The sequence below is a fragment of the Anser anser genome, assembly GCF_964211835.1.
Source record: "Anser anser genome assembly, chromosome: 9".
Taxonomy (NCBI): Eukaryota; Metazoa; Chordata; class Aves; order Anseriformes; family Anatidae; genus Anser; species Anser anser.
This window is the reverse complement of record NC_139729.1, coordinates 18,226,285-18,244,697: the sequence shown is the minus strand read 5'-3', so window position 1 is coordinate 18,244,697 and position 18,413 is coordinate 18,226,285. Positions and strand designations below refer to the sequence as shown.

At 54.2% G+C, this 18,413-nt stretch overlaps 1 protein-coding gene across 1 annotated transcript; it reads right to left on the bottom strand.

Annotated features, from left to right (window-relative positions):
* Positions 1-39: 39 nt before the first annotated feature.
* Positions 40-18,308, bottom strand: BCL6 (BCL6 transcription repressor). Its single transcript, XM_083848048.1, has 10 exons — positions 18,191-18,308; positions 9,524-9,562; positions 8,354-8,521; positions 7,178-7,399; positions 6,058-7,041; positions 5,284-5,465; positions 4,045-4,212; positions 2,648-2,778; positions 2,178-2,315; positions 40-1,333 (listed from the first exon to the last, which is right to left on the bottom strand). The coding sequence occupies exons 3-10, from the start codon at positions 8,512-8,514 to the stop codon at positions 1,190-1,192; spliced, it is 2,130 nt and encodes a 709-aa protein (XP_083704174.1). The 5' UTR covers positions 8,515-8,521; positions 9,524-9,562; positions 18,191-18,308; the 3' UTR covers positions 40-1,189.
* Between the last annotated feature and the right edge of the window lie 105 nt (positions 18,309-18,413).

The following is an 18,413-nucleotide window of genomic DNA, read 5'->3' as shown; positions in this document are numbered from 1 at the left end:
AGGAGGAGGGGTAAGAAGAGACCTCTCACCGCACCGTGCTTCACTTTTCTTCATTTTATTCTTTTATTTGTACAGCTATATTTTACAGAACGCATTAATGCAGTTTAGACACAGCCCAAACCCTGTCTCCCGAGATTGTTTATAACACAAGCATGTAAAATAAGACTGAAAAAAAAAAACAAACAAAACAAACAAACAAAAAAAAAAAACATTCCCCGATAGAGAGTTCCACCAAAACTCCTTTTGCAACATCAGGCTGTACCTTGAAGAAGAAACTGAGCTCAATATAGTCCATACATTGAAAACTTCCATTGAAAAGAAAGGCACCGTGCGAAACCACATTTTACATATATACAGACTGAGAACTAGAACAAAAAAAATTACACTTTATTATTATTTTAAATTCCTTCTGCAGCTTTGTTGGTTTAATACACACTTTTTTTGTAAATTGTAAACCTTCACTTGCAAAAAAATACAAATACACTGATGCATTTAGACAAAATATTTTCTTACTTGTACAGATGCAATACTTTAAAATATCTCGTTAAGTGCTCTATCATAATAAAGATTCTCAGAGTGGCTTCTGCCTGCAGAGTCCAACTGAGCCTTTAATGCATTTTATATATTTTTAATATAGCTTTTTTAAAGGTCTATATATATTTATTTTATATATATATTTATATATTTATATCTATATATATTTACAACTCTGCCATAGATTCCTTCACCTTTGGTTAAAAAAGTTAAAGCCCTCTCTTTAATAGCATACTTTCTCTTTAAAAGAACACACATTTTGCATACAAAAGAAAAAATCTGTTCCCATAAATCAACATTACATTCCTCATCTTCAAACGGCAAAGGCTGTGAAGGTTAGACTCCAGAGTTTATTAACACTCCACTGCACAGACATTTAAAATGACTATTTTTATTTTTATGTTTTATATACAATAAGATCTGAATAACTTTATCTTTCTTTTAGTTTCACATAACTGGGAAAAATAAAACCCGTGTATTTTTTTTTGTCTCGTTTTGTTTCTAATGTTTTTCCACCTATCTGCACTATGGGTTTAGAGGCACTCCATCATGTGATGAATTTTTTTTTTTTTTTAATTCCTCTCCTCTTTTAAAGTGTTGCAAGTATCCTTTGGACAGCTTCCCCCCCGACCTCCTCCTGGGAAATCCTCGGCCTTCAGCAAGCCTTGGGGAGCTCCGGAGGCACCTCGCTCGCCGAGATGCGGTACTGCACCTTGGTGTTGGTGATGGCCCCGTGCTTCTGCCGCAGGTGGAGCCGCAGCTGGCTTTTGTGGCGGAAGTGCAGGTTGCACTTCTCACACTGTGGGGCGAGAGGCAGAGGTGCAGGGCATCAAAAATCAGATCAGGGGACACGTCCTTCCCTTGGAGGCGGTGGCCAAGCAGTACGACCACAGCAAAATCCTGTCCTCCCCCAGCTACCTGGGCACGCTGCACCCATTGCACAGATGGCACTGGGGAAGTGGAGGCATGGGGGGAAAGCAGCAGGGAGGCTGCTGAGTCCCCAGACCTTGTCCCTGCACCCTATTGCTCCATCCCCACAGCTCGGGCACCTCTACTGGGGTCACACGCTGCATGCCAGGCTCTCCACAGCACACCTCGATTTATGGGACGTACAAAGGTCCCTCAGGATGTGACCCGGGCTCTTGATGGACGCACCAACAAGCTGCTAATCCAAATGCTCGAAGTGGCTACAGGGCTATTTTGGGAGCTGCTTTTGACCCCTGCCAAGAGGGTAGCTCCAGAGGGACGTCTGGATGACAGTCCTTGCTCTGGTTCCCTCCCTAGCAGATAAAAAAGCCTCAGCAAAGAGCCGAGAGCCCCAGGGCTGCAGCAAGGCAGGGTGGGGTACCATCAGCACCCGTGAGGCTGCCTGCTCCTCTGCCCCATCCCCATGCACCGCAGGAAGCTGTAATTTAAGCTGCAGCTATTTGGAGAAGTGTGACCTTCTTCCAGAAGAGGCGGAAGAAAAGGAGAGCAGCTCAGATGTGCCCAGCCTGGGCTGCATGTGGCTAACACACAACACGGGGACAGGACACACGGAGCAGAGGCTGGTGAAGGGCACTGGGGTGTCTTCCCACCCCCTCCTTGGGTTTGGCAGCATACCCCCCGAGCTGAGAGCCCCTCAAGAAAGCAGGGTCACTCACATGGTACGGTTTCTCTCCCGTGTGGATTCGAAGGTGGCTTTTGAGGGTCTGCAGGTGCCGGAAGCGCGTGCCGCAGATCTCGCAGGGGTACGGCTTCTCCCCGGTGTGGATGAGCACGTGAGCACGGAGGTGGGCCACCTGCGGGGAAGAGGTTCCAGGTTAGAGCTCCCAGCAGCTTATTTTATGTATTTACTTGTATATGGATTCTAGCAGGGATCCAGGACCATGCGTGTCTGAGGTTTGATCTCTCCGATCCTTAATAGCAAACGGCAGAAACCAAGTTTCCTACTAAGCCAGCAAACTGGTCCCCACAGACCTCAAAGCCCCTGTTTATCCCCTAATCACACAGGAAAAGCTGCCCAAGGCAGCGAGCATGGCCCCTCAGCCCCCTCACAGCATCCCAGGTCTCAGGCAGGACCCCGGCCGTGTCCCCTGCCCCGGGCACTGCGGGTCCCAGAGGTCACACACACCTGGACGAATCTGGCCCCGCAGGTCTCGCACTTGTAGGGTTTCTCTCCGGAGTGGATGCGTGTGTGGGTTTTCAGGTTGGCCGGCCGGTTGAACTGTGCCCCGCAGATGTTGCAGCGGTACGGTTTTTCTCCTGCAGAGACCAACAAAAAGGGCAAGGCGTAAATACCAGTGGGCTCCGCAGTCACCAGCCCCAGCGCTCCCCGAACCACAGCCTTTTTGCACACCCAACCCCACAGCATGCTGCACCGGCTCTGGCTCCCATCCCTGCTGGAGAGAGCCACAGCAAACGGGTATTTTAGGAAGGGGACCCTGGGCAGGAGCAGCCTTGCTCCTCTGTGGAGCAGAATTAATCCACTGTTGTACTTTTCGGGTTGGGAGCTGCAGCCTTTGGAGCAAAAGAGAAAGCCTCGCAGTGAAAGCCGATGACACCCCTCCCCCTGGCTGGTGCCCCAGATGTCCCTGTGGCCCTGAGTAAGCCACCCAGAGCCGCCTGGCTCCCCCTGAGCTCCCTGCACATGCTGTCCCGGCTGTTCATTGCCTCTTTGGATGTTCGAGAAGAGCTGGGAGAGCAGAAAGCCGAGGCCCAGCAGCCCAGCTCCCGTTCATTATTCAGTTATGATTACCGCTGTCGGTCCTGGCTGGCTTTCACATGGCTGGGGGGAGCTGCAAAAATGTTTTAACCAGCTTCTTCAGGATGCTTTAAGATGAGCTCAACTGGGAGCGGGCACAGCCATCGCCTATTCCTTCCTGCCTTTTTCTTTTGTTTTTGATTCAAGAGCAAATCTGCTCCTGCCTGGTGTATGCAGAGGACCTGGGGGGCCAGAGGACTTTGAGCCCCACACCCTCAAACCATGCCCTGGTGCTTGTGTCACCCTGGTCACCCCTGCGGGCCACGTGGAGCTCAGCTGGGGCTGTGGGATGGTGTCTTTACGGCCCAGCAGCACGCACTTCCCTTCCCCAGCCAGGGAGCCGGCTGTTGACATGCTAGGCATTAATAAAAGCACGAAGAAAAAAAAAAATCCCCAGGTTTGTCAGCAAATGACTAAACCCTTAATATCCCTTTCCTTTCTCAGCTTTCATTGTGCTGATTCACAGAGCCCATCCGCTCACAGATTTTCCCATCAGCAGACTTTCTGCCAGGCTAGATATGATCTGGATTTCTAGGATGTAGGAAAAAAAAAAAAACTAACAAAACAAAACAGATTTTTTTCCCTAAATGATTTTTTTTCTGTTCTTTTGAATCTACCACTAAGTGACCTGGCGGCCACACATCTGCTCCCAGCCACGCGTTGTGCAAGCGGCCTTTAGAAAAGCCCAAGGCTTTACAGTAAATGAGCTCAGCACTCGTGGAGTCGCAGCCCAGACCCTGGCAGCCCCCCCCAGGACGTCGCCGTACCTGTGTGGACGGTTTTGTGGCTGGCGAGGTTCCCCTTGTAGCGGAAGGAGGCCTGGCAGCGGTCACACTTGTAGGGCTTGTCGCTGTGGACTTGCAGAGAGTGTCTCTTGAGGGAGGCCTCCTCGGAGAACCGGCAGTCGCACTCGTTGCAGAAGAAGGCTCCGTTCTCTGGGAGGGCAGAGAGGGGGGGCGATGAGATGGATGCGACGGGCACTGCGCGGCCAGCGCCAAAATGGGCCCGTGTACGGCTTGGGGAGGTAGGGAGGGGAAGGCAGAGCGAGTGTTGGAACAAGGAGGGAGGCCCAGATGTATCTGTGGTCAGCCACGCCATGACCTCCCCAGCCTTCTCACGCACACAGTATCAACGTGCGTGGCTTGAGAGAGAAAAGGCAACACGAGCCACCTCTCCTTCAGCGTGATACCAGCTACCGCTTCTACAAAGCTGCTTCTGAGAAGCCAGGCAGCTCACCTGGGCATCTTCCAGAGAGGTCCACAAAGGCACCCAAATTATCAGGCGTCCTCTGAAGGAGGGATGCTCAGTTCTGGACCTCCAGCACCTTTAGAGGTGCAAACCTTTATGGGTACAGATGTCTACATGGGAAGACTGCCATCATCTGAAGAGGCAGGCAGGTCCCCCTGGCTTAACTCTTCAACGCTGTTGAGCATCACACCTGGCTCCCTCTGTGGACGTCTGCGCACACCACAGTGGCAATCCTGCATTCCCCCTCCCTGAGCTACAGGCAGATCAGCGCACAGATACTCGTCTCTGGGCTTGTGGAGTTTTGCAACGAGATTGCAAGCCTCATTATCTGCGTTTCTCCAGATGTGCACATTGGGCTCCCTGATAATGAAGACACCATGACGGATGCATGAGACACACCAGCTTGCCCAATCCCCATTAGGGTCATTACATCTGCCAAGCTTGTTCTCGTGTGGTTCTGGCGGGGTGGGGTGCGCTTTGCTTCCTGTCCTGAGCTGCCAAGCTGGCAGCAGGTGACTAACTCCCCGCACAAGGTGTCTGGGGAAGGGGAGGATGGAAGCAATTCCCACGTGTGTGCATCTCACATGCATGTGCACAGCTGCTCAGCCAGCTAAAAGGGTAAAGCACCTTGGGATCTGCCAGCACCTGAGATGGGTCTGATGCCCTTTGGATGAAGGGCACCGGGTGGACGGGTCCCCAGAGCGCACAGCCCCCTCGCCTGCCCTTTGAAAAAAGGCGAGCAGGGATGCAAGACTCACCGCAGCTGGAGTCAGAGTATTCAGATTGGGTTTCCCCCATCTCCTCTCCAAAGGCTGAGCCAGGGGTATGAAGGCACATCTCAGCATGTTGCGGGGACTGGCAGCCGCAGGAGCTGCACTTGGACGAATGCATGTACAGCGGGGACTGTCCTTCGCTGCTCCGAGGGGACCCATCCCGGGACCTGTGGAAGGACAGCAACGCACACAGCCGTGAGAAGGCTCTTGCTGTGCTTGAGCTACTGGGCCCTTGATGTTTGCACCCTTCCAGACACGAGGAACATCCACGTTTTACGGGGAGACCTTTGCGGTGAGATGCACAGCATAGCCCTGATCAACAACAGGTCCCTGAGCCACATCCTTCAGATGCCCATCACAAAATGACCTCAAAGCTCTCTAGGAACATCCAGGTCCAGGGGACAGCACACTGTTCCACACTAGTTTGGCCCTTCCAGCACCTAAAGCCAACCAAAAGCTTTAGGCACAGGGTGAAAACCAGGCTCGACGAATCCAGGCTCCAGAAACCATCCAGAGCTGCTGAAGCGAGCCAGGAATTCCTGACCCAGTGTTCCCAGTTCCACCACCAGGCCGGGCTGGCACCACTACCGTGGGGATGGCTAGCATTCAGCCGACGTCACTGGCAGCGCTTCACCACGTGCAGAGGTTTCCACCTGCCCGCGGCCGGACACCCCAGCGCAACGCTACATCTATTTCACACACTTCCAAACCCTCACCAACAACACAGGGAGTCCTGTCTCCCCGGGGACATCTTCTCACCTGTTAACAATGTTGTTGAGTCTGCTCGCTTGGGGGATATTGGAGTCTTCTCCGTTCACACTCATCTTGGTGGGGGATTGCACGTTGAGATGCTCCGGTTCCATGGACTGCTGGCAGGTGGACATGGGCATGTAGGTGCGAGGAGAGAGGGTTCCCATCTCATTCTGGTCAGCACTGTCTTGCTTGGTGTTCTGATTCAGAGAGTTGAGGACGATGAACTTGTACTTCTTCCAGTTGCAGGCTTTGGGGTCTGTGGGGCTCTTGGTGAAGAGGGAGTTGGAGTTCTGACTGATGCGGGCGTTCTTGCTGCTGCTGGACTCGGTCGGCGAGTTGGGCTGACAGTCTGACTTCTGGGGGCTCTGGGGGCTGATAAGTCCCTTGCGGTCCAGGGGGGTGTTGGTGGGCTCAAAGTGCTGGCTGATCTCATCCTCTGAAGAGGTCCGCTCCTCCTCTTTGGCCACTTTGTCGCATGAGAAGTAGGGATTGTTCCGGATCGAGGGGACGACAGGTTTGGGGCCAGAGGCTACGCCGTAGTGCATGTCGCTCCTGGCTTCTTCAGCAGCGCCTTCTTTCGGAGCGTAGATGGTGGCGTGGCACATGTTGGCCGAGATGTCGGTGATGGTTCTCATGTACTCGGTGGGGATCGTCCTGGAGCTGTCGCACGGCAGGATCCTCTCCTTGGGGAAGGCACCTGCCCTCGAGACTTCGGAGAGAGGCATCCTCATCTCCCGCAACTCGTCATCCACAAGGAAGCCATTTAGAGGGAGAGGGCTGTACCCGGGGTAGGGAATGGAGGATCCAGACAAACTGTTGAACAAGCCAGGTGCAAAAGCCCTCCCGTTGCAGAGGGACCCGTTCTGGAGAGGCATGCTGTTCTCCGAGACGTCTCTGCTCCGGTAAGCCATCACCTCTGGGTGGCTCAGCATCCGGCCAGCCAAAAACTCTTCCCTTGGGGTCTTCACAGCAGACACCATCTCAGCTTCACTGGAATCAGGCAAAAAGGAAGAGATGCAGTCATTTTCAGCACGTAAGGATAAGCTTGCAGACGCTTAGACAAGTCCCCCCCCTCCCACCCAAACACACCATGCCAGGATCTCCAAAGTTCACTTAAGGCGCTCACCTAGATTTGACAAACCTTCGGCAAGTATCAACCACATGCTCCATCTGCAGGTACAGTGCTGTGGCCATCACAGCCATGATATTGTTCTCCCGCAGGTTCAGGCGGGATGTGTACATGAAGTCTAAGAGGATGCAAAACCCCTCGGGGTTAATTTCAGGGTCTAGGTTGATGACATTCAAGTTGCACTTGAGCTGGTCAGTGAAGATGCTGTAGAAGAGGCCACTGCAGAGAGGAGGCAGAGGGAAGATGAGTGTTACGACGATTCAGAGGAAGAAAGGAGAATTTACCTGAAATCCCTTAGCTCACGGAGTTTTGCGCGTGATAAGGAAGGAGGAGAAGGAGGCAATTACAGTATTCCCTGAGCTTCCCCCTTATTATCAAGCTTGGTTTCCTAGCTTAGTAAGCGTCTTCTGCGCTGCACTTTTACCAACCGGCACAGCCTGCTTTTAGATCTCACCTGCTCAACAACTCCCCACTGCCTTGGTTTAGAAATTCACCTTTTTCGGTTGTTCTTACCACCACCCCCTTCCCACTGTGACTCAATTCTTTCAGAAGCCTCTTGGGGCATCCATGCTCACTCTTTAACAAGGAGGAAAAGAAAAAAAAAAAAAGGAAATGTTGATAAAATATTTTTCAGATGTCTTAGCAGTCAAATCCTTGTTTTTCCGTATCTTTACATCTTGTCAGCAGGAAACCCTGAAAGGCATCCGCAGTTAATGCAGCTAGGCAGTGGTGGGATGTTAATTAGAGGTCACTAGGAAGCAATCCTGGACCTGGGAAGAGATTTCAGACCCAACCAGGCTTGAAAATCCACAGAGGTGGGTGCAGCCAGAAGCCTGGGAGGAATAGCTCTAAAAATAGCAGCGGCAGGGGACACCACGGTCACAGAGGACTCGCTCACCCCAGCAGCATCCAGTCCTGTCCTGTCCCACACAGCATTTGTGCCCTGCCTTCAGAGATGCCCCACGTCCGCTGTGCTCCTGCTCGTCCCCATGGGCTGCATGTGGGCTCCGTGCTGGAGATGGAAGGTCTCAGTAATCCCTTTATTGGTGCTAATCGCTTGGCAGCCTGTTTCTATTCTGCTTCTCTGCCTCAGTTTCCCTGCCCGTAAAACCCACAAGCCTCCCTGGGGACGCAGCAGCGGCGCAGGTGGCCAGAAGCGGGAGGTGCTCTCACCTGCAGGCCATCAGGACTGTTTTGTGGGCTCTGAACTGCTCCCGGTTCACGATGATGACGACGTCAGTCAGGATATCCCGGCTTCTAAGGCGGTTGAGATTGAGGAGGACATCACTCGCGTGGCGGGTGAACTGGATGCAGCTGTCTGCCGGCGAGGCCATCTTGAGTCTGCCCGAAACACAAGCGGGAGAAGGACGGGAATGGAGACGCGGCCAGGAGAGCACCCAACCTCAGCGGGGAGGCAGCTGCTGCTCTGGGATGCCTTCAGGTGGCCAGGACGGGACGGCATCAGCTCCTCGGTGCTGGGACAAACAGCCCCGCACCATGCCAAGTGCCTGCCAGGTCTCCTGGTGAGGTCTCTTGGCCAACAGCAAGACCTGGCATGCCTCAGTCCCACCCAGCCAGCTGGCGAGCGAAGGCGACCAGACCCTCCTGAGGATTAGCTAACCGGCTCTTCTTTCTCCTTGCCTCGCCCATGGCGGCTCCACCCCAGCCCACTCCTCCCACCACCACCGCTGCTCCTCAGGTTCATCCCCAAGAAGCTCCCAGCACGGCTTGCCAGCCTTCAGATCCTTCCTGGGCAGCCACCCGCCTCAGCTGCTGGCTGCGAACCCAGCCACGGAACCAAAACAGGCCTCAGAGGTCCCAGCTGGAGCTGACTGATTTCACCAACCCTCACCCACCACCGAACTACTTCCTTGCTATCAGGTGGCCACCCTGGAGAAGACCTGTCCATGGTTTCCCAATGGATGGATGGTGGCAGCGAGGAGCAGAACCCATCCAACCTGCCAGGCTGCTACCCACACCGCGGCCCGGTCCGTCCCAGCGAGGAAGGCTTGGGTTAGTCAAGGCACACAAAGCCTTCTCCTAGCACGACACCCATTGACCCATCTCAGAGACGTCCCTGGCACCGGCCTCTCAGGGCAGTCTGCATCCCCCCCCGCCCCAGGTTTGGGCCGGATCGTGCATTTTCAGCAGCACGCTCCCCAGTGACCAGCCCCTTCCCGCAGCCCTGCCTCCTCCTCCTTCCCCAGCGGCATGCGAACGTACAGCATTTTCCACAGAGCAGCTGCTCTCCTGAAAACAACTCCCAGCTGGGTCTAATGAAACATTTCATTCAACACTTTAAAGGGAAGGGGGGAGGGAAGCACAAAATTTAAATTTACATACCCAATGCCTCAATTCACAGTCCAAAAGTTTCTTTCAAACCTATAAATAAAGCAGAAGAAAACAAACACCACGTTAGCTGATAATTATGAATTGGCCGTGGCAGCGCACAAGCTTGCTGTTTCCCTCGAGTATCAGTGGGATAAAAGCTAGAGATAACAAACCTTCCACTCTCCAGTAAGGTTAACATTTGTTTCTTCCGGTACAGTACGTTCTTATCACAACCACAGGCTTTGAGAATCCAGTCATAGCTTCTTCCACACCCTCTAGCCCAAACCATGGGCGTATGCCAAGGAGATTTTCATTTCCATGACTCAGGAACTTGAAGGCAGGTGGGGAAGGGAAGTCGAGTGAGAATTTTCTCACCACTTCTTTCGGGGATAGCTCTCCCCTGCCAAGACCGAATTCCCGGGCAGCGCCACATCCAAGACCAATGTCATATTCCCAGCACCTCGTTATCAGGTATGACTTAACAAACACCTGCCGCCACTCCGCTCGGAAACCTGGAAAGAGCCTGAATGTGGCCCTCCAAGCAGCTATCGCCCTTCTCGGGACACCAACACGCCCCAGACACCAGCACAAGCGCGCTGGATGGCGCTGCCAAACAGACCCGGGAGGATGCGGACGTCAAGAACCAAACAAAGCGACTTGGCCGGGATCACATAGGAAGTCGGTGGCGGAGACGGAAGGGGACCCAAAACAAACGCCTTCCTCTGGCTGCTGGAAAAGCCTTCCCCCAAACCGCAAGCTTTGTCTCCAGCAGCTGGCTTCGCGGGCAACGCAGCTGGGGCAGCAGGGCAAGGAAACCCAGGAGCTCACTGCCAGAACTCATGCTGCTACCTCCAAATTGACTAAAAAACAACAAACACAGCTGACCTGGCACCAACCAGGAGGAAGGTCCCCAGCAGGCGCCCCAGCAGGAACAGGAAGTGCAATGAGTAAGTGAACCAACAAACCCCAAAACCTTACCATGCTATTTTTAGGGCTGACCCCAAAATGCAAAGGGATCCAGTAGGATTGCCAAAACCTGCGCGGAGCGCATCCAGCCCTGCGAGGACGAGTGTCCCCTGCCCTCTCCCTCACAGCTGACACGTGGGTCTGGACCCCAAGCCCCAGAGACCTTGGGGTGGGAAAGAAGAGGAGTTATTTAAGGCATGGTGTTGCATGCAAAGCCCAGAAGGGTGTCTTACAGCCCTATCCCGGCCATAAAATGCAAATCTTCTAGACCTGCTCTGAGCCTGGCTATCTTCAAACTCTACCACACACACAAAGTGACTCATTTCCCAAATATTGCAGACTCTGACCTTTCTGTACTTGCTCACTGCCAGCCGCTCGCTACCAGCAAGCGAAAGCCCAGGGACTCGCGGCGCTCTGCAAGCAGCCCGGCACGCATCCGTGCTTCCATACCAGCAGACGGCCGTATTTAGGGCGGCCGGGTCGCATCCCGACCTCGGCCGGGCTCCCGGTGGCTCACCCCGGTGTCACAGCCATCAGGACTGACCCGTCTATAAACCAACAAACTGCAAGATGAACTCTGTGCCCGTGAGCATCACGTGAGACACTGCTGCTGTCACCGAATTCCCTTACCCACAGCGAGGCCGCAGCACTGCTGGCTGTGGGGACACCCCGCTCCTCTCCCACCGCCGGACCCCGCTCAGCCCCTTCCCCAAATCGCCTCTCCCCAGCGCAGTGCTGCGGGGTACGGGACCCGGGCAGGTGCATCCCAAGCCCTGCGGCTGCAGGATGTGGGCAGCACAAGGGAGAGGGACCTTCCTTCCCCTCCGAGCCGAGCCGCGTTAACCCTGCCCCTCCCGGCCGCTGCACAGCACCAGCTCAGCACCCCAGGGAGGATGCTCGGGGAGGAGAACAGCAGAGACGGGGACAGCGGTGAGGAACCAGGGAAGACCACCATGGGCAAGCACGACCCTCTCCACCCACACCCCTCTTCAGCCCAGGATGTGCCCCCAGGCTCGGTTAGGTTCAAAACATCATCCCAGTGTCCCCCCCCCAAGTTTTCCTGCCCGGTACCTCGCAGGTGGGGGCCAGTGGCAGTGCTCGGGGCTGCACGCCGGGGCTTGCTGTGCCCGGAGAGGAAGGTCGGGGCCCATTTCGGGGGTGGCCACATGGGACTGTCACCGCTGCTGCCTTCCAGGAAGGCAATGGGTCTGCCCCAGCGGTTCAGGGAACGGCCCTTCCCTGCCGGCACCTCCCCGAGAAAAACCATTCCTGGAAGGGAGCCCAGGGCCAGCACTGTCCTCCCTGGGGCCAGCACAGTGGGCACAGGGAAGGAGTGCCCACGGGTGGGGGAACCCCCCCAGCTCCACCCCATGAAAAGGGGAGACCCCTGCAGCTGTTCCCGGCCACAGGCACAGGAAGAGGGGGGGAGAAGCTGGGAACCACCCCCCATCCATCTTCCTGCCATTCACAGGGAAATCCCTCCAGCCATCCACTCCCCCGTTTATAGGGAATCCCTTTCCATCCATCCTCCCACGACCCTGTGCAGAGGGGAGACTCCTTCCTCCCCTACCCTCTTCGCATGGGGGATACCCCTCATCCTGCCCCTCTCCCCCCACCGTGCACAACCTGGGTGGGGGCACCACTCACCCCCCTGAGCTCGGCTCTCCTACCCCTCCACCCTGTGCTGCTCCAGAGCCCGCAGTGCTGACTCCCTCACCTCACCCTGGAGGGGCGGCTGGGTGAAGTCTCTCTTCCCCACAGCCTCATCCCACACAGAGCTCCGAAACTGCCCGCCCAGGGGAAGCTCCATGCTGCCACCCCCCTCCAGCCCAGCCCCAGGGGGAAGCACCCCCCTGCCTACCCAGCACGCTGCCAGCTTCCCCCCCCAACCCATGAGGGGATGCTCGCTTTGTCCAGCACAGGGAGCAGAGGCATAGAAAGGGAAAAGGGGTGCAAGGGGGGGGGGCGCAAAGGGGGGACCCGGGACACAGTCAGGGGTGCTGTGAGCCACCGTGAAGAGGATGCTGTGGGCTGGGGGTATGCAAGCGCCCAGCTCGGCTTTCCCCACGTCACACAATCATGGGGCACTAAGCGTCCTTTGGCTGTCACAGCACAGTTTTTATTAATTTAGCAGCTTCTGGTTGGCGTCTAGGCCAAAACGTGGCTTGGTTAATAATAACCGAAGAAGAGACGGAGAGAAGTCCTAGCGCACTGTGTCAGCACAGATCAAAAGCAGCATCACCAGTGCGAGCCCTGTAGTTTTTTCCATCGTACCCTTCCGTGAGTGGATTGCACTCGCTATATCGAGTGGTCTCTGCTAACTTTCAATCTGATCCAATTTCCTGCCAGCAAACAAATGTTTCTAGGAAATGCAATACATTATCCGGACGGGTTTATTATCAGCATTTGGAACCAGGAAAACTGCATATTTTCTTGAGCGCTGCAGGGAACTTTATAGTTTGTACTTCAAAAGAGGGTTTAAAAGGATTGCCCTTGAAAGCTGGCCCAGCTCAAGTCTCCGCATTGTTTTGGTCTTTGCAGAAGAAAAAGCAGAGCGGGGGGAGCACGCCAGAGCTGCCTCCGACGTTTTCCACTAAGGAAGACTCCCCCTGCCCTTCACGTAGCCGAGAGCTGACGACGAGGCAGAGCCAGCGAGTGCCCTTGGGAAGCGAGGAGCCAAGCCTCCTTCAGCATTTCCAATGACCCCAAGCAATTTGGCACATTAATTTTTCAAGGGAAGGCAGGGACGCGTCCCGGCTGAAGCCGAGGGAGCAAGGGACTGACGCCGCGCGCTGCCGAGCCCCGCGCCGAGCCGACGGCAGGGTGCAGCCGGGGCCGGGCGTCCCCATCCCAGGCAGGCTCAGAGGAGGGGTCCCGCTGTCCCCACCCTGTACCGACCCCCCCAGCTCTGTCCTCCTGGGGCTGATAGGGAGACGCAGCTCATTGCGGCAGCAAGGACCAGCTTCGGCACCCCACTTAGCTGGGGTGAGACATAAATGAAGGTCGGGGGTCCCCTGGCAGGGGAGAGACACCTCTGTGTTTGTTTAGCCCACCGTCCTCACGAGTTCCTGGTGTGCAAGCCAAGGGGGGCACAGCAGCCAGGAGAAATTAAGAGGGGAGGAGCAGAAAGAAAACACAGCCCCAGATTTGCCCCCCCCTCTCAACTCCCACAGCTCTCCCTGCTTTAGGTGTGAAGCTCCACTGAGATTGCTGGGCTTTGGAAGCAGCCCTGAATTGCTCTGATTTAAGGGCCAGGGGTGTGTGTGTGTCTTTTGGCTGCCAGTGCCCTGCTGTAATGGGAACCCAAGACCTAGCACGGATTAAAAAAAAAAAAAAAAACACAGGCAGGACTACATCTGCAGTCTAAATTTGCAGTCTGAAGAAGCTGACTGGTCAGATGCTAACTTTTGGATATTCATCTAACCGAACTGCAAACTGTGAACTCCTGAGGTTTGCCAATGCCTGCTGTAAACATGGAAACCAAGTGTCACTTTTTGCCAAACAGAAGAATGGTTTAAAAATAGATTAGAAAAGAATACAGGCACTCAGCATACAGGGCTCCTGTTTATAGACTCCCATGCCGCTATAAAAACGGAACGAGAGGTTACGAGCATGCAGGCAACTTTTCACCAAATTTAGATTTTACAAACTTCTCAGAAACCTGAAAACAACATTTTGGGATCCAACTGAACCCGTAAAAGCCCTTCTCGTGGAGTCTGCAGCCCAAACACTACCTCACACGGTCTAAAACGGGCATGAAATGTTTTTTTCAGCCACGACAAACACCGCACAGTTTGTTCCTCCACGTGAGAAACGCGCCTATAGGTCAGAGCTTCACTTCACTCACATACAGACTCTGTAAGGAGAGTTTATTTTTAATGGGGTATTCCAGCAAATTAAGACGACATCCACCCCTGCTGCTAAAAGCACAGGACCGCCTCAGTAAGTTTTACCACCTGTCTTTGTAATGGGTTTTGGAGGAGAGCGTCAGTGTTATTACTAAAAAACATGCCTACAAATTAACCTGAGGCTGCTGCCATTGGTGGCTGAAAGCTTCAGCCCCTCCGGGGGGGGGGATGATGTGGAAGAGGAAAAAAAAGAAAAAAGAAGCATGGCTTTACAATACAACCTAAATTAGGCAGAAATTCAAGGGCAGATTAGCACCACAACTTGGAAAGATTTTCACATGTGATTTCATGACCAGATGCAGAGCGCGCTCCATATGGAAATGTCAGCGACTTTAATAAGCACCCGGTTGTTTCCAATTAGGCTCCTTAAGTAAGTTCAGCGGCATCCGGAGTTTCCTCTGCCACCTTCCTCCTAGCTAGCAAGCATTTGTTTCTTTTTTTTAAAAAAGGAGTGTTAATAAACATGTTCCCACTCTCCCGAGCCTCCCGGCTCAGCCCCTGCCCGGGGAGGAAGGAGAAGACAGGACACTAGATGGCACCAGTTAGCTTTGCTGCGGGAGCAATTTTTCCCCTTGGAAAATAAAACACCCCAACCAAACCTGGAAAACATATAATTTTGTCGATGTAATTCTGTTTCTCTTAAAACGCGTCTGAGCAACATTATTTTTATGAGCTTTTCCAGCCTTGTTTTTCAAAACTTAATGTTTCTGCTAGGGTTATTTTTGTCCCATCAGACAGCAGGCTTACGTCCTCCCCGGGCTGCAAATAGGGACGTCTAAAAAGTATCATAAAGAGTTTTGACAGATTTTTTTTTTCTTCCTCCCCTCTTTAAAGCGAGATTTGTAAGAATCACTTCTCATTCCAACTTCTTCCTTCACAATAATAACTAACTAGTTAACCTCCACTTCCTTTCTGAATATTGACTCAGACAGGCAGAACTGAGGGGGATTGGAAATTGGAATTGAAATGCATCCCAAGAGATCTTTGATCTGTTTTGCCAGTCAAAATTGAATGCTCGGAGATGAAGTCTTTTCTTACTGGAACAATGTAATAATCCATTCCTCTGGAAAATTGCTAGACACCCTTTGAATATTTTAGATGGCTAGCTGATTTGTTTCACGGGGCAAAAAAATTGCTATCTGTAACGTAAGGTTTTTTGAAACCAGCAATCCCATCGTCAGAAGAAAATAACAGAACCTCAGGTTCCGCCTCCGTAGCTCTACCTACAGACAGGGTAGAAGAGAGGTCTGCCCTAAAATATTTTCTAAGCAATTTTTGAACTGCAGCCCCCCCAACCCAGGGGGCTGCAGGTGGAAGCCTGCGTTTGTTCTTCAAGCACTTATCCTGCTGACCTTTAAAACAATACAGCAAATAATTTTTTTTTTTAAAAGCATCTGAAACCTCCGGACAGGAATCGATACGCAGCCCCGGATCGAAGGAGGGCTCGATCCCGTACCCAGCCCTGCTGACACGTCCAGCTCCGTGGGGAAGAATTCGGCCCCGGACAGATGCGGGAGCGACGCAGCGCGCGGTGCTGAGCCCCATCTGGCTGGCTCAGCCTCGCTTCGCACCGATCCTGCGCCTACCGAAGCCGGTGGAAAAAACTAACCGAGGCGGGCTTTGTTTTTGTTGGTTTTGACCCGTGATTTTAAGCCCCGACTTGCCTCTTTCCCTGGAAATGCAACAGGGGGTCAAAGGCAGCTTTTTAGGCACATCTGAGAGGCCGCCGCAGATTTTTTTTTTTTTTTTCCCCTAAACAAACGCCCTGCTTTCTGTTTCCCTCCTTCCCAAGAGGCGATTTCATAACATTTCATACTGTGACTTTGCAAACTACGGGCGGGGGGGGGGGGGGGGGGCCGGCTGGCGAGGCGGAGAGCTGGAGGGGGGGAAAGAGAGAGAAGGGGGGGGGGGGACGGCCGGGAGAGGTCGCTGCCGCCCGACCACGAAAAGTTTTCACAACAAAGTTGGGCTTTTTCGGTTTTGTTTTCCTTTTTTTTTTTTTAAGGGGGGGGGATTAAAAATAATAATAATAATAATAAAATAAAAATGAAACACGCGTCACCGAAAGAGCTTTCTCCCATCCCCCAAATGCTGTTTTTTTTTTAAATTTTTAAAAAAAAATTTTTTTTTTTGGGGGGGTGGGGGGAGGTGCGGCGCGGACCGGGCGCGGCGGTTGCGCGGGGTCTGCGCGCGATTTGCGCGGCTCGCTCCAGGAACAGCCGTGTGGCCGGGGGCCAGGCGCGCAGCTCCCGGCGGCAGATTTACGAGCTCCTGTCGCCGCGCCAAGTCCGCCGCGGTAGTAAACACACGGCAAAGGGCTGCCACGGGGAAAAGGGGGGGGGGGGGGACACACAACCGGGGGGGGGCTCCCCCGTACCCCGACAAGCGCACCCCATCGCCGAGCGGCCGGAGGACCCCCCCCCCCCCCCAGCCCCTTTCCCTCCTCCTCCCCGCTGTTTGCGGCGGCATCGCTGGAAGGAGGAAAAAAAAAAATCGGAGCCCCCCCCCCCCGCGCGGTATTTTCAGAGCCACTTCTCCCCCTCCCCGCCGCCTCCCCGCGCGGGTGCCGCCGCCGTCGAGGCCGGCGCGGTTCCTTCCACCGAGCCCCGGGAAGGAGGGAGGGAGGCCGAGCCTCCCCGCCGCCTCTCCCCCCCCCCCCCCCCCCCCCCCCCGCCGCTTCTTTTCCCCGGGCCGACAAAAACGCCGCAAAGTCCGCTCCGTCCCCGCCCGGCTCCTCGCCCCCCCGGGGGGCTTTGACAGATCCCGGCGCGGCCCCGCCACAGGTTGCAAAAAGAAAAAAAAAAAAAAGCCGGTAGGGAGCCGAAAGGGGAGTGGGGGGGGGACGCGGGGAAAAAGCCCCCCGCTCGTACTGCGGTAAAAAAAAAAAAAATCCTCCGAGAAGGGGGAAGGAAAAAAAAAAAAATCACCCCGAGAGAGGGCCGAGCCGCCCGGTGCCGCGACACGGCGCACACGCGGGGACCGGGAGCGAGACAGCCACTAGAAGCGAAAGAACAAGAATAAGAAATAATAATAAATAAGATACATAAAATGTAAGACACGCTGCCCGAGCTCCGGCCATCGAGAACCGACGCCGAAAGGAAATAAAATAAAATATAAAATAAAAACCCCGGAGCTCCCCGGCGGCCGCGCTCGCCGCCGTCCTGCGGCCGCCTGCAGGTGCAGGGGCACCGCCGGGCCCCCCCGGGGGACACGGGGATGGGGACAGCAGCGCTCGGGGGGACAAAACCCCCCCGAGACCCCATGGGGACCACCGAGGGGGACCTCCCCCCTCCGGGAGCCGGCCCCGTTAGGGCAGCCCGGGGCTGGGATTTTTTATTATTATTTTTTTCCCCCCCTTTCCTTTTTTTTTATTCTTTTATTTTTTTTTTTACTATTAAGGGTGTAAGGAGAGGGTTGGGGGGTGTCCCCGCGTTAATTTAATAGGGAGCACGTTAATTTAGTATGGAGAGGGAATTATTATAATAATAAAAAAAAAAAATAGGGAAAAAAAAATTAAGGGGAGAATGGGATGGGGGGGGAATAGGGGATGGTAAAATAATTTTTTTTTTTTTTTCGGTGGATTAAAAGTGCCGTCGGGGCACCTGCCGAGGGAAAAAGGAGGGGGGGGGGGGAAAAAAACGGGTAAGAAATATATAGGGGCGGCTGGGCGCCAGAGCGGGGCAGGGAGGGAAAGAGGAGGGAGAGAGAGAGAGAGAGGAGGGAAGAGAGAGGAGGAAAAAAAAAAAAAAAGAGAGAGAGAGAATTAAAGGGTAAAATCGGCCGCGGCAATAGAAGCAGCAATCACCTGGTCTCCGGGCTTTCCTAGAAACTCCTTGCATCACCACTTCTAAGAACCCCAGTTCTAAGAATCAACAGAGCCCAATTCTCGGAATTTGAGCTGCCGGCCCTACCACTGCGAGCGGCGCGGGGAGGGACGGGGACCTCCCCTACCGCCTCCTCGCCGCCGCCGCCGCCCCGCCGGGACGCCTCCCCCCGCCCGAACGCCCCCGACGGTGTCCCCGTGCCCC